Source organism: Aulonocara sp. 'chitande type north' Nkhata Bay, linkage group LG10, assembly GCF_057382095.1.
Source record: "Aulonocara sp. 'chitande type north' Nkhata Bay isolate Kocher_YH1m ecotype deep benthic linkage group LG10, A_spYH_male_GT1.1, whole genome shotgun sequence".
In the NCBI taxonomy this organism is placed as follows: Eukaryota; Metazoa; Chordata; class Actinopteri; order Cichliformes; family Cichlidae; genus Aulonocara; species Aulonocara sp. 'chitande type north' Nkhata Bay.
Genome location: NC_141353.1, coordinates 11,290,397 through 11,306,204, shown reverse-complemented (window position 1 = coordinate 11,306,204; position 15,808 = coordinate 11,290,397). Strand labels below are relative to the sequence as shown.

The window sequence follows — 15,808 nt, the reverse complement described above, 5'->3', positions numbered from 1 at the left end:
AAGGATCGAGATGGATCAGTTATAAACAAATTTACCCACCACACTGAAGCTGAGTTAAAGGGAGAAACTGTCCCAATGTGTTTATTCTTAGCTGGTTGATTTCTTCTGTAAAGTGGGATTTTTTTTAACATGGGAGTCAATGAGGAACGAGTCACTTTTTGTGAACTGGCTGTTAGAGAAACTGCAGTCGATGCTACCAAAACATTTCTCCATCACTGCTTTGCTCCACTTTTAGAGATCGTCTGAATTCCCGACTTTTACTGATGAGCATCAATATTAAATGCAGATTCTTAAAAAACTTTATTCTTGTTTTTGTAGCGCGATGATCCAATATCTCTAAAAATGGATGTTTGTCATCAGATTAAATGTTAAGAAACTCTGGAGCAGTTATATACGGAGCATGGTGACAGGATCCGATCTCTTTCCTAAAGTTGCAAAGGGAGGATGGTTGGCGTTCGAGGCTCAGACATGAGCTCACAGAGTGCGCTGGTCCTGCTTATTGCTGCGTCTTGAATGAAGCTCTATCAGAAACGAGAGTGCCGCCTGGCTCTGAGAAACCGCCCAAACACAGAGAGGACAGGAACTTCCTCTGGTTTCTCTTTGTTCTGCAGCTCTTTGTCTTCACCCTGCTCGACGGCTTCTATGAAAACGGTTCATCGGCTGCAGGGTTGCCATGACTTTTAACCTCATCGCATTTCAAACACGGAGCCTGGAATAAAAGATCCCTCCTCTGACCACAGCATGTGCTCTTAACTGAGATAAACAAAGAGGATTCAGGAGTGGTTCAGGCTTGGGTGCAGAGACAGTCTGCTTTTGTCCACAGAGAAAAATGCCTCATGTTCAAAAGCTTTAAACAGACTTCCAGGACCTGTTTGCTAAATTGATTATTGATTTAGAAACTACTTCCCTCTGTTTTTCTCAGTGTCTGTGATTATTCAGACTGTCCTTCAAAACATCCCAGAAACCCTAAAACAAACAATCCTCAGATGCAGACCAGCAGGTCACAGCTTTACAAAGATCCTCTTTTAGAGAGCGATATCACTTCTGAGTAAATTCAAAGGACCAAATTTAATCAGATTTCACTCACTGGTTTCGTCTTGTTTGAATACGACTCTGGAGGAAGGAGGGAAAAACAGGCAGACCTTTGTCCGGCTCTCGGTTTCATTTTCCTTTGTGCATTGCAGCTCGTGTGTGCACAGCTGGATTGGTGAGGAGCCGGCTCATCGCTGGGGATCACTTGTTGTAACGAGCCCTTTGGCCTTGCCTGCCACCTACGACCGACAACAGCAGAGGTGTTACTGAACATGTGTAAGCCTCAAACCCTCAAAATTAGAGATAGAGGGTGAAGCTGCAAAATTAGTGATTGTGGGTATGAGTGTTGGGTTTCCTGCTGTTTGTTTAAAGCGCATGGGAGCCACATCTGCTCAGATCAGCACCTCTGGTCACATCACCCCCACAGATCGAGCCTGCGCTTCCTACTAAAACCACAACATGCTGCTTTTCTCTCTTCTGTTCTCACGTTTGGACCGATCGAACCAACTTCCAGCAGGGGGCGACTCTTCTGGTTTCAAACAGATCTGATTGAATAGACGTCTATGAGAAAGCGACCCTGCTTCGTACTCAGTTTACGACCTTCGTGGAGCTCATGGTCGCAAGTTGTGTTTACCACGTGATGTTTACTTTGTAAACTGTGGTTGTTATGGTGGCGTTTTCAGATGAAACATGAAGAACAGTGATTTTGGGAACCCAAGAATATTCAGCCATGACCACCAACAGGAGGACTACTTATGTGGAATTACATCATGGCCATCAAAAGAATCTCATCACAGCAACAACAAAGCTTTAAAACCACACAGACATCACCTGCTGCAGCTTCTATTGTATTATAGTCTGGTCTGCTTAGTGTGAACCACCATCGGAGTAAAATAATGTTACCTTGTGATTGGCGTATTGGCGTGTGTTCCCTTAGAATAAAAATCCAAAATGGAGTTTCCTGGCGTTTGCTTCGTCCACCAGTATGGAAGACGTCGACTTGCAAACACTCAAACTACTCTACAAATATAGTGTCCCTTCAAAGTAAAAGCTGTACCTTTTGAAACGTGTTGGTTGCAACAGTAAGGCGTAACTTTTACTTGGAAGGGAAACGCTCTCTGTTTCCAGGTTATATGTTGGCAGATAGGTTGGTGTGTTTTGTGCAAACTATGAGTGACTAAAGCAGTCGCAGGGAAGCTTTTAAGCTGGCAACCTCCAGAAACTACTTGACAACCAGTTGGAGAATAACATTTTTCCCAAATGACTGCTGGACGCTCTCAGTCCTAAGATTGAAAAAAACCCGACTTCATCGAACCAACGAGTTTCCTGGTTTCTAACACACAAACAGACCATCGTTTATATGTGATCTGTGGTGAGCAGTCAGGCTAACGCAGACTGTCCCTGCAATGAATTTACTTGTTGTTTAAGCACAGGAAAAACATCCAGCGCTCAGAAAATATCTGCATGTCTGCTTTTTCAGTGCAGCTTTTCACACTGATGATGTGATTTCACTGGGCGAATTTGCAACATTAATGTTTTCAAACCAAGTTAGATTTTTTGGATCTGAATAAGCAGATCTGACCAATCAGATCACTGCATCGATCGGGTCGATCGGCTCTCTGAAATGATTTTTTCTCCACCGCCTCAGAAATGGTCTCAAAATCCAACCTGGAAACCAGAATTTGCGTTTCTTACTTTACTTGTTCAGAAGCATCAGGGCGCGGCTCGTCAGGGCTCGACGCTGTGCTGTTTTTTAATATGCACTCGACACATATTTAAGTCTTAAAAACCTCAGTCGGGTTCTCAGTATCAACGGTATGACGACATCCTGCTGATTTACTTTTGAATGTTTCTTCTCCTTCAAACCCAAAATACAATAAAAAATGTGTATGTCATTCACAGGAGGGGGCGGGAACAGAAAAGGAAAGAGCAAGAAGTGGAAGCAGATGCTGCAGTTCCCACACATAAGTTTGTGCGAGGAGCTTCGACAAACCATAGGTGAGCTAACGCCGCTCTCTCTCTCAGAGCAGCACCTTTATCTCATTTGACGTGGACGCCTTTGAAACACATCGTATCCATGGCACCCTTTGAATACCCCCTCAGTCATCACCGCTGGTACCTCAAACTTGACATGATTAGACTTGCACAAAAAAACATCGAATTAAGAAATAGAGGAGATAAAGGAACTATTACCATGGAAAACACAGTCTGTGATCATGCAAAACACAAGAAATTATTTAAGTGGGTAATTGTGCAATAATATATTAAGAACTGAAAGGGAAGAATCTGTAGCTGTGCAGGTGGATTATTTACGATGTTTTTAACATCATGTCATTCTTTGATTTTGATTTTTCACTGTTATCATGATTACCGGCGTGTCCTCGTCCTCCGAAGGATGCAAATTATTGATTTATAAATAAAGTTTCATCTGTGGGGAAACGAGCAGTAACCAGCTGGGCTGAAACACAAACTGCAGTTCCACCAACGCCCACTTGGCGTGACACAATCCCTCATTGACTGTATTTAAAAGATGGACGTAGCCATCGTTAAGTCACTTATCGGGTGTGGACTTTTCAGTCGTTAACATCAACATTTAATCAGCAGCTACAGGCCGTGTCAGAGGCCACGCCCCTACCCTAAAGCCCTCCCAGTATAGCTCCAGGGTCATAAAAAAGTCTCCTGCTGCAGTCATTATGAAAACGGTCCACAGAGACCTAACTGTGTCTGCACCGGGCTGTTTGTTAAAGAATTGTGTGGGAGTTATATCTTAAAATGTCTTTAGTGAGAAGCAGATGACTCCGCTTTACTGGGGAAAAACCCCTAAAAGACGTCCAGTTTTAGATATTAATTTATGAATTGCTGCACAGCACGGCTCTGTGTGTTTCTCAGTTTTGTGGCTCATCTAAAGCCTGAATTCAATCCCCTCATTGTTTCAGAAGATGTTATGCTTTCTAGTGTCTCTCTCCGTGTCTTTGCACTCTGGTATGGTGGCCCCGAGGCTCAAAACTCTTTAAGAAAGCAAATAAAGTAGAGAACACACTGTCAGACACACGGCTGCAGTGAAACATGAGCTACTCATCCTCAGTATTAAACATGACATTTCACTGAGGGAATATGATCAGTGTTGATTTTTCATTTCCTCTGTATACAGCAGCAGCAGCGGTGGTGGCAGCTTCCTAATTCTGTACAGAAATAGACTCTCATTCATCCACATGGCTGATATTATCACCAGCAGACCTCAGGTTGTGTACAAAACGGCAGAAAATGGATGGCACACTGTCCTGTGATCACAAAACTGTTGCTCATCAACAATTAGTTGCAACACATAAACCTCCATAAATCACAAATGATTGAATAAATGAGTTGTTGCATGTGAATAACAAACTTTAACAGTATTAAGGCTAAGTTTTAGTTTTTAAATGCGAGATATCTCTGCTGTGAGAACTGATCGGAGTGGATATGCTGAGGAAGAAGTTTATTGTGAGAGGGAAACGACTCTTTCCAAGGTCAACAGTGACCCTTCACACTCCAACATCTCACTTCCAACCACTTTGGATATGATCCATGACATTGTGCTTTCATTAACCTCATTTGTAGCAATAACTGTGACTTTGTCTCACAGTTTTTAACCGGACGGTTGGGAAATTGCTTAATGCTGATTAATGTAGAATAGAATAGAATAGAATAATCCTTTAATTGTCCCACAACGGGGAAATTTGGTTGTAACAGCAGCCAAAAAGACACATATACAAACAAACAGGACACAGAACAGAAACGTACACAATTTTCTTACATATTTACATTAAGGACAATGGTCACTATAAACAGAGAGTACTGTACAGTTATTAAATAAAATAAAAATAGCTACAGATAAGATGTGTCTGGCAGAACTTTCATGCCGAGCGTAACACTGAAGTGTTTGCTGTCGTTGCTCTTCATTTTCATACATTTCCATTTGTGTAGAAAACATTTCCCTCCTACAGGAACTAGACTAGTTTAAATTTAGACCAGTTATCAAATAAAAGTTATATGAGCTCCATGGAGCCCGTCGATCGACCTGCAACTTTTATAAGCAGAAGGCTCTCGATGATTTGAGATGACCCCCCCATCTCCGCCACACGTTCATGCCGATGTCAATAATTAGGATTTTAGGGTTCATCTACTTGCCCAAACCCCACTTTAGCCCCACGCTGACCCCCACTTTATCCACATGCACATGGTAGTGGTCAGGTTGTTGTGCATGAACCTCATGATTGTTGTATATTTTGTTGTGAACTTTGTAACCATGTTATATGGAAGGTTTTGGAAACTGTTGCAGAATAAACTGAGAATGAAAAACAGTTGCCCTCCAGTCCCCCAAACCAAGACTCACTTTTGAGATGACAGTTGACGTCTTTTGTAATCGCCAGGCTGTCACTGCTTCCTGTCCAAATCACCGAGACTGTGGATCAAGCGTTGCTACAACTTCTGTTTTTATGCGTCCTTTACTTTTTGAAGTTGTGTTCTCAGAGCTGCAGCTGCCATGTTATAAAAATGTCTTTTACATTCAGGCAACAAGCAGCGACAATCTGCGCGAACTTTAATAGCATGCTGTTCATTGAAAAGTCAAACCTGCGATGGGTCTGAAAGTGTGTGGGTGGTATGAAGACAAAACGCTAGTGTTGCTCAAGTACTACCACAGAGGAAACTGTGGCGCCTGCAGAAAGAGGAAGCAGCCTGTTTTTTTTCTACTGTTTCAACCAACTGATTACTTTCATTTTAACTGGTGACTGGTTGGAGAAATAAAATTTAGACTCACTCAGGAAAAGATCTGATCTCTACCTGAGACCAGACTCAGAGATAATCGTTGTTGTGCTTTGTCATTGGTTGCACTTAGTTTTTTACAAAATAAAATTAAAGGTCAAAGCAGCGAGCATGTTTTTCTCTACGCCTGGCTGGTTTTCTCCAGGTGCTCAGGTTTCCTCTTCAATCTGAAGTCGTGCATGTTAGGTCATCTATCTGCAATCATGTAGATTACAGATAGATAAAACTCGCACACAGTAGTTTTTTCTAAAGAATAAAGTCCTGTGTGAATGAATGACGGTGGTTTGTGGTGTAAAGAGCTTTGAGTCAGCTCAAAAAAGTGCAGGTCCACTGACTGTCTCACATTTTTGGGGGTAAGAAGCCTGTGTGCATGTTTACTTCAGAAAGCATGAAGTAGAATGATGCAGGCACTGTAACGTCACTGAAACCTCGGTGTTTGCACTGTCATGTTGGATTGTTGCACCCAGAAGTGACCATATTTGGGCAACTGTGCAACACAGACAAAGACATCTGCTAATTAGCGCCAGCTAATAATCGTCTACAAATTCACTCACTTATATTATTGGTTCAGTAACTTGTTTGAAAAGCCCCAAAAGACACGATGAGCTCAAACATGGTTCCTGTCAAACTTTAAGCTTTTATAAAACTTCGCCCACAGTAACCTGTCATTGACTGGGAAATACCCAAACTTGTATCAGGCTGTAAACACGTTCGTTTCCTTGTTAAAGTTGAACATTTTAACATGCGACTCTATGAAGACGTTGAAATGCGACGTCAGAGGAACTGCAGTTTCTGGCACATGTGCGCCTCGTGCTTTGTGTTTATGTCAACTTGTTTATGAGTTTTGCTTCACAAAATTGGATGGAAATGTCCAGATGTGACGGTCAGAAGATATGTGACCAAAGCATGAACTGTGGTTTACTTGGTTTGGTTCTCATGACTTTGTTTCCTTAAATAGTAACCATATGCCATATTTATCTTAGCTGCAGGAGGCCACTGTCCAGCATCAGAGACGGGCTTTTATTTCAAAGTCGTCCCTGATGTTTGATTAGAATAAATAACCGAGGTCATGTGCATAAAAACAATTGCTTTAAGTTGCTGCCTAACAGCAGCAGCAGCAGCATTTGATATCAGTGTGATTTGTGTACAGAGGCATGGTTGCATCCATGGTACCCAGGCGGGGCAAGTCAAACACATAGGACACATTGTGAGGAAGAAAGAAGAGGAAAAAGCAGTGGAGCTGGGCTGATGACTTGTTATAAAACTTAATATGGCTCGAGGCACAGAGCGGCGACAGGTGGGCAAGCTGGACTAAAGTACAGCACATGTTTGTTACTGGTAAACCAAAGTTCACCAGAGAAGTCAAGGACTACACATACGCTCAAGTCTTACAGGTTTCTATTGCTTAATACATCCATTCACCAGCTCCCGGGGGCATGCTTCCAGGGTCGTGTTCAGTTTACTGTTACTGTTTTGGGAAGTTCGTGGAGCAGTTCAAAAAGACAATGAAAGCACATGAAGCTAACTGAGCTAAAATGTCAGGACATTTTCCAAAGCTGTACTTTGCTCACATGTATCAGGAAACAGTCTGATCCAGATGTGCTTTCACTACTGGAAATACTCAATTTGGTTAAAGCCAGGGTGGCACCTGAGTAGAGCGTGCAAGAGACAGAAAACATATTTATTTTGCTTGTAGGGATGGTCATGATTTTTGAATATTCAAATAGTCATTCAAGACGTCTCCGGACTCAAAATGGGCCTTTGTTTATGCACGTAAGCACAATCGGTCCGATAGTTGAGCCATTTGGTAAACAAAACTCTGCATGATTCAGCAACAGCAACGACAATGTGACACGTTTCATCACTCAGGTTTCCCCAAGCGTATACCACAGGTTCCAGTCCAGAAACATCCCTGTCTCAATAACGTGTTCGGGCTTACCCCATTTACTAATCACAGCGTGGACTCTTCATCTTTTCTTTTTACCAGATTAACATTCCCGTCCACACAGATACGTTCACACTGTGTTTAACACCGGAAATGCCAAGGCGGTCGTTTTAAACCCTGTTTAACTCTCATCGTCAAAAGGAAGAGAAAGTTTAGCTAGAGCTGCAGAGGGCGTCGTTTTGACCCCTACACATTCATATAAAACCACTAGAGCAGGGAGTGCGAGACTGAGTGGGTGGAGGACCGGTGCAGAGCTGAAGTAGCTGAAGTCCAGAGTGTGGAGAACTAAACGGAGCAAATCCAGAGCGGCACCCAAACGTATGTCAGGCCTGAAGAGGTGAAGCTGAGACGATCAGAGGCAGATGATAAACTTTGACTGTTCTGCTTTTACAGTAATTATTTAAAATGTGTTGAAGCAGCTCTGAGGTCAGCTCTGTTTTTACACCACCTTCATTTTAATACAGCTAACCCCACAATTCATGTTCTTCTTCTTTCATAACTCCATTTGTAGTTACTGTGCTTTGTTTAACTCTTTGTAGTTTAGTCGAACGTGTTTGTGTTAAATCATTGATGAAACCTTTAAAATCAACCTTAAATAATTATTTGGCCGAATCTTACTGAAAATTAGAAAAACAGTTGAAAGTTAACAACTTGTCTTTAGCATCCGTGCTGTTGTTACAGGACAGGCTCAGAACGGCCCTCCTGGCACTTCCAGTGTGGTAACCTCGGTGGGTAATCAACTCATGCAGCTCTTCCATATCATTGTCCAAACACCTCACATTCCACGTGACGATGGCAGGAACAGACTTCCTTTTAGCTGCGAGTAGCCTCTGCTCGGGGACTACGGGCCATCGTCGGGTGACGACACTCTGCCTCCAGAGTAAATTGGAAAAACACCAACAGGAGCAGCTGTAACGGCCGTCAGGCTCAGAGCAGCACCAGGACATTATTGATATTATTAATAGAGCAGTTGCCGATATTTCAAATGAAATAGAGGCTAATATGAATATATCTGAAGCGGTGGCGTTCCCTTTGGTTAGGCTGTGGCAGGAGAGGCAGCAGCTTATTGAATAACGTGACCACTCTGTTTCCAGCTCATCTGCTGATTTTCCTAATCATCACTGCATCTGGCTTCTTTTAGACACGTACTTAACATAATTAAAGACTTCCTGCTGATGTGAAAATATAAGGAAATAAAGATGAGCCGTTTCACACTCGAGGTGCTGCTGCTGCTTCTTTTGTTTCCCTGGAAGGGCCGATGCAAATAAGTTTGGATTTGAATGAGTTCAGTCAAACACACACAGGAAGTTAGAAGCTCAGCACTAAAACCACATACAGTACGGTTTGAAATGCTGATGTCCCACAGAGGGGAGCAGAGGTGCTGCAGGGCTGATAGGCCAGAAGGAGGAAAGTAAAAACAGAGGATGAGAACGTGAGCCGACAGACGAAGAAGGAAGTCACGATTCATCCTCGAGACTTTTTTGTAACCAGAAGAACGAAGACGAGTGGGAGGAAGATATTCAGGAGACTCTTTTTCCTCTCATCCCCTGATACGAACATCATTTATTGTTATGTAATTATGCCGCAAGCAACGTGAGACATTTCTATGTTGCACAACAGAGATCTTACAGATGTTCTCCCTTTGTTACAACACATTTCACCAGCACCAATGAAAAACAAAAAACTGAAGATTGGCCCTGCACTGCACTCGGACATGTGCTTTCTTGTTGTGTGCAGTGCATTCGCAGGCTGGTCTGAAATGCAGCAAAACACAAAGTGTGTTTTTCTGTCTGTTTGTGCCCCGGTGACTCTGCTGTTCGCTGAACCTGAGAAACACGTGCAGGGAGTTTCACCGCACGGCCTCCTCTGCACAAATGAAAGCATCTGTAGTCTCGATTGATGCTTTCTCCTCCGCCTCCCCCTTCCCCTCCTCCTCAGTCCTCATAAGAGGCCATTAGAGTAACATGATATTACAGTAAAGTAGGTCCACACTGGTTTCAGTGTTCAGCTGCTGAATCATAGGAATATGTTTATGGTTTAAATAGAACCGAGCAACCCAGAGAGAGGAAGAGGGAACCGGCTGCTTCGTCAGGGTGGTGATGCTGTAATCATGCAGCAACTTCCAGGGCGATAAAATAAAGTATGGTAACTGCTCTGGTTCTTTTAAAGCACTTTTCTACTCGTCAAAGCACTTTGCACAACTTGCACAACCAGCACTTTTCTATGTAAGTGCTAATATCTAAGATTCATAGACATTGATAATCAGGGGTTAAGTAGGATTTAATGAAAATAATATTTTTTATTGTGCTGCTGCTGCTCTGAGGTTTACTGCTTCCTTTTACCAAATACATCCTACAATATATACACTCACCATCCACTTGTTCAACTGGTCATTAACACAGACATCCAATCACACGGTGGGAGCTCAAGATGACCTGCTGAAGTTCAGTCTGAGCCCCACAATGAGGAAGATTTCCCTGACTTTGAAGACGAGCTGGTTTGAGTATTTCAGACGCTGCTAATCTGCTTGGATTTTCCTACCAAGCTGGTTTGAAAGGAAGGAAACAGTAACTCTGGCTTTTTCTGCTGACCTTTCCTCCTGTTGGTTATTGATAGTTGTTCAGCTCGTTCTAGAACAAACTGGTGCACTTAATATCAGTGTGACGCTGCATAAAGTGATGGAGGCACTCTGTCGTGCTTTGGTCTGGATGGAAACTCACTTTCACTGCAGGGCCTTCGAAGCCAACAGGACACCCGACAGAGGCCTCTTTGTTTTCTGCGTGTTAATGTACAGCATGTTCTCTACAGCCCTGGATCTCCATTCATGTATATCACAACTCCTATCATGTCTCAAAACGTCCGTAATCAGCCATAATGAGATAATGATCATTCGGAGAATTCCCAGAACTTTGAGATGCAAGCGTCTGATACTGCCTAAGTAACTTTATGAACTGTAATGAAGTAATTTATGTCCCTTTTGTAAAGAAAACAGTGGGTTTGTAGATATGAAGACTTGGAACGGCCTTTTTCTCGTCTTTCTCTCTTTCGTGTCCTTTGTCATCCACAGATTTATTCCCTTTGCCGCACACTTAGCGTCTCTGTTCTCTCTGCAGCGGGACTTAAGTGGAACATCAGAGAGAGAAGAGATCATTAGAGGAGAGGAGAGCGGGACAAAGGGCAGAGCAGAGACAACTAGAGCAGAAAATCTCAAAGTAGGATGAAACAGAGGAGAACCTGACGGAACAAGGCATCAGTAACCATCAGTCAGTGGGTCATCAAAAGGAAATGACTCAGCAGAGTAACAATCGAAGGGGCGCGCCACCCGAGTTATGTTCATCTACTGAGCCGGGCAGGGAGACAAAAAGATGACACGGACTACATCACCCACAAAGCAAACAGCATCTTTTTACTCCTGCAGCTGGTTTTATGAATGAAACTTCAGTCTGTTGGTGTAACTTGGCGATTAAATCGACAACCCTGACACGACGCCTCTGTCAGATAAAACTCAGGTTTAGAGTAAGCCAGTAGTTTGGATTAAAACGCTTCACAGCAGTAACAACGCTCACTGACAAATGTCGACACAAGAGGCTGAAATCTAACAAGCTTTATTATTATATATGCAGATGACACCCTGCTGTAGCTCGGCATCTATTGAAGTCAGTGTGTGATGCACTGGGTTAAGGATTCAGTTGAACTGGGCCAGTGTTTGGGCCTGACAGCGATACAATATTCTGTCCGTTTGTAACGATTTGATTTTGGTCTCAGTTGCTGAATGGTTACAGTTCAAAGAGTCGCAACTTTACGTTATCGTGTCTTTTATTCCATATTCACTGTGGAACCAGAAGAGAATGATTCCAGTAACACTGATGTCTGTTTACGTGAGCCGTTCGAGGCTGTGCTGCTGTTGTAGCGACAGTCACATGTACACCAAAAACAAAAACATACTCGCATGAGGAGGCTTTAGATTGATATCTGGGGTCGTTTCAGTTCATCTGTCCAGCTGTGTTTGAGGGAAAAAATAGAAACGCTAACAAGGAAACGTGGATTTGCATCTGAGACTCGTACAGATGCAAAACAACCCAGGAAGCTTCACGCACAAGCAAATGTGATTCACTGACGATCGGGGCGGTCGGCGTGAGAGACGAGGAAAAGGTCAGACTGATCAATGCGACACTTCAGCAAGAGAGGTGTACTCCTCCGTCAGTCACAGGATCTCCAGTGCTCACTGAGGGAGGCCTGCTCCTTTATTCCTATAAGAAAGTGTGCTGCCTCTTTAGCATTTACATTCAGTCTTTCACAACAGTTCCTGCCTCACAAATGTGCTGAGCATGTTTCCTTCCTCAGAAAACATTTTATAACCTCCATTCTCTACATGGAGAAATAAGCGTCCATCTGACTTTCATTTTCTAGAGCCTTCTAATAATGCAGTACATCAGAAACAACAGTAATAATAAGATAATAAGAGCACATTTGGTGCCGGCTCACAGCATAACAGGGAACGACACTGATCCATGGAATAATCAAATACCAGCATATTTGCATAAACCTGCAGTTTTGCTTGCAGGAACTTTATTATTTATGTTATAAAAAGTCAGCTTTTATTTAGAAGGAAGTAAAAATGTTTGGGAAAGAAAAACTGTGTCGAAAGCAAATTTCATCTGATGAATTTTCTACGTTGTAAATAGTCACAGGGTATAAGGCGTGCTTAAGGTTGCGTGCGACTTTGTACTTCCTGTGAGGGTCTGATTTAATTTGAAGCTTGAAGTTTGTTATAGAAAAGAACCCAGAGTTTGTGTTTAGATTGTGACCTTTGGAGTGGGTGTTGGATGGATCTGGTTGCAGTTTTTAACAGAGCTCTGAAAGTTGCTTCCTGAGCTTCTGAAGCTCTGAGGATTAAAAATGATGGAAAAAGATGTTAAAAAGCACCAAAGTTAAACTCATCCCTGTCCTTCAGGGGCCTCAAAGACCTCTACACACCAAACATCTTTCCTGCATTTGGACTCGCCTATTCTTAATCCAGCCTTTTACTCCACCGGAGTTTGCTGGATGAAGCTCGATTGATCAGATCCGATAAACAGATCCGATCAATCAGACATCAGTGTGCTCGCTTTGAGGTTTATTTTCTGCATAAAGGCGTTTATGTTACGCAATCAGTTTGCATCTGAAAAGTTTTGCGTTGCTCCTTCGCAGCACGCTCAGTGTGCAATGGGCTTAACCTGAGAGCATTCACAGACTGATTCTGGATTAAATAACGTGCACGTTTGTGTCCAGATAAACGAAGTATGTGAGAATTGTTTCTTCCATCAGTGTAGGCAGGCCTCCTGTAAAACAGTGCCGGCGGTTTGATTCAGATCTGTGTAACGATGACCTCGCTTGCCTCCGTGTCTCTGCAGAGAAGGACTACAGCAGCCTCTGCGAGCGGCAGCCAATCGGACGGCTGCTCTTCAGGCAGTTCTGCGAGACTCGAGCCGAGCTGAAGCGCTGCGTCAAGTTCCTGGACGCCGTGGTAAGCAGAGCCGTCTTCGTCTGACCTCTTCTCTTTGTGTGCCTCAGCATCTTTCTCTGTCCTGTAAGCCCAGGGTTTATCAGCCTCCCACGTACGCATTAACGTGAAAACAACGTGACCAATCAGAGACGGAGAGGTCAGCTGACAGCAGAGAGGAACAGACACGATTAAACTGTATTATTAGAAAACTGTTTCTGAGTTTAAACAATACAGACTGAAAGTATCATCTGAGGGTTTGTGTGGCAGGAAAAGTGTGATACAGCTGTTTATTAATGAGTGTTTGCTTTAAGCTGTGAGGTCAGTATGACTGCAACAGTGAAAGAGGCTGACTGAGTTAGTACACTTATCAGTGTACAGGAAATGAGGTAGAATATACAGCAGGCCTTTAACAGGAAACAAACACTTTGACATTTAAACGCTGTGATTATAGCGCTACATGCACAATATTCACTCACTTTTAGCTGATTTTTGGCCTCCAGCGACTCACATTGATAAAGGAAGTTATCAGCTAAATGCTGCTCTCAGTTTACAGCAGGAAGTAACACACAGTAACAGGGCACGGTAAAGTGGCCTATTTATGCTTTTTTTCTGCTGTGATACATAAACAGTTTTTTCAGGATTCGAGTCGCCCAAAATAAATGCACATGTGCCCCAACTGTCCAAGCAGGCCAACGCCGAGCTGTGGGAAAATGTTCTTTTTTTCTCCGGGTGAACGGACCCTTCCAAAAGCTGACTGGCGAGTTTAATTACCCTGAATGCCCAAATGGAGCACTTGAAGATGAGGAGGAGGAAGTAGGGTTTAATATCTGTTTAATGAAATACCGGAACTCTTGACTTCTGGGAACAATCTGCGTCACTGAGTCGCTCTTTCCTACCTCCCATGCTGTGTCCCCGTCACACACACACTCCGGTGGGAATGAAACAAAGTGTGAGGGAAGCATTCCTGAAGTGAGCGGAGCGAGTTACGACTCGTTTACTGCAGCAGATGGGGTCACACAGTGTGTTTCTGTATCTAAAACCATTACAGTGGGGACATTTCTGCTTTATGAGGACATTCAGAGTGGTCCTCACAACTTCAGGGACCAGACGCAGTTTAAAGAGCCAGGTTCGTCAGGGGGAAGGTTTGAATTAAGGGTTTAGCCGGGAATCCTGATGTTCAGGTTTTTTAGTCATGAATTTGTTGATGATTTTTTTGAACGAGGACTTTCTGGGGACCACGACTTTCTTGGTGCCTCTGTGTATTACTTCATCACTGTCATCTATGTTTATCCTCTGGGGATATGCATACAAATTGAATATTAATCTACCAAATTATACTGGAAATATTTTGGTTTGAACCACTCAAAAGATGAAAAGGAGCACAAATCAGCATCAGGAAGTTGTTTTGAAGTTTAAAGAATTGAGGGGTCGTCCTCCGGAGACCACAGATTTGTAGATGTCCCTACGTGTTAAATATCAGTAATTCATCACTGTCATCTGTGATTATCCTCTCGGGATGTGTTTACAAAAATCCAGTCCGTGTGATTACACTCAAGATATTTCAGTTTTATAGAGCCGCTGCATGTTGTCTTGAGTTGAGGGTTCATTCCCTGGGAAATCTATCCAGTCAGTGCAATAACAAGTTTGAACAAGTCCAAAATCTTAAAATCTGATCTGAAACCACCTGCTGGTGATACGGTAAAGTCAGAGGATAATCAGTGTTTGTAGGGTTCACTCTGCAGAGACCATGAATCTCTGTGCAAAAGTTCATAACAAATGAGGGTTTGAAGCATAAAGAGCTCTTTGACCTGTCAGACAGTATCACACTCAGAACAAAAACAAACATTATTCAGACAGGAAGTGTGGGATTATTTTATATTAACTGTCCTGGTTCATGGCTAATCCTGTCTGAGCTTAGGTAAGGGCAAGGGTAAGTCAAATTTCACCTGCTAATATGGGAAAGTAGTAAAAACAAATGAAAGCTGTCAGGTTGTAACTGCGGAGGCTCATCAGGTTGAGGTAATGTCAGATTAACCGTTTAAGCCTGCATTTCTTTAAGTTTTGCCAATTTGGTGTTATTAACAGTAGAAATGATTTGTTAAAGTGGATCAGGTAATGGTTGCAGTCCTATCTGCTGAGGTAGAGGAGGTTAATGAAGGCAGTCTGCTCTGCTCAGCTGACTCCAGTCTGATGGCTTTGCAGTTTTCAACTCGCATTCGAAGCAATTATGCTCCCTTTTACCCCACAACCGCTTCCCGTCTCGTCTCTGAGAGCCCTGCGAGAGGACGAGATGGAGAGGGGAAAATGAGATTTGAACCGTCTCCGCTGTCACTTAGCATTAGTTTACAGGCTCTCGCTGCCAGAGGGGAGAGGAAGCACTTTGGGGTTTTCCAGTCAGGCTCAGTTTACTGCAGGTCATTCACAGGGAGGAGTAGATGCAATCGGTTCGGGTGTGGGGGAGGAGGGCTACAAAAAGTCTTCAATTAACTCATAAAGTGGGTTTTCTGAAGCCGAGAGGAGGCTGCAGGGGACACACACGAAGC

The 15,808-nt window shown here is 43.1% G+C and overlaps 1 protein-coding gene across 1 annotated transcript in view; it reads left to right on the top strand.

Moving 5' to 3' along the window:
• Nucleotides 1-15,808, top strand: part of grk6 (G protein-coupled receptor kinase 6) — a 48,940-nt gene that overhangs the window by 8,174 nt on the left and 24,958 nt on the right. The window contains exons 2-3 of the mRNA XM_086308237.1: nucleotides 2,935-3,030; nucleotides 13,174-13,286. Of these exons, the coding sequence (XP_086164363.1) occupies nucleotides 2,935-3,030; nucleotides 13,174-13,286 (209 nt within the window). The remainder of the gene's footprint in view (nucleotides 1-2,934; nucleotides 3,031-13,173; nucleotides 13,287-15,808) is intronic.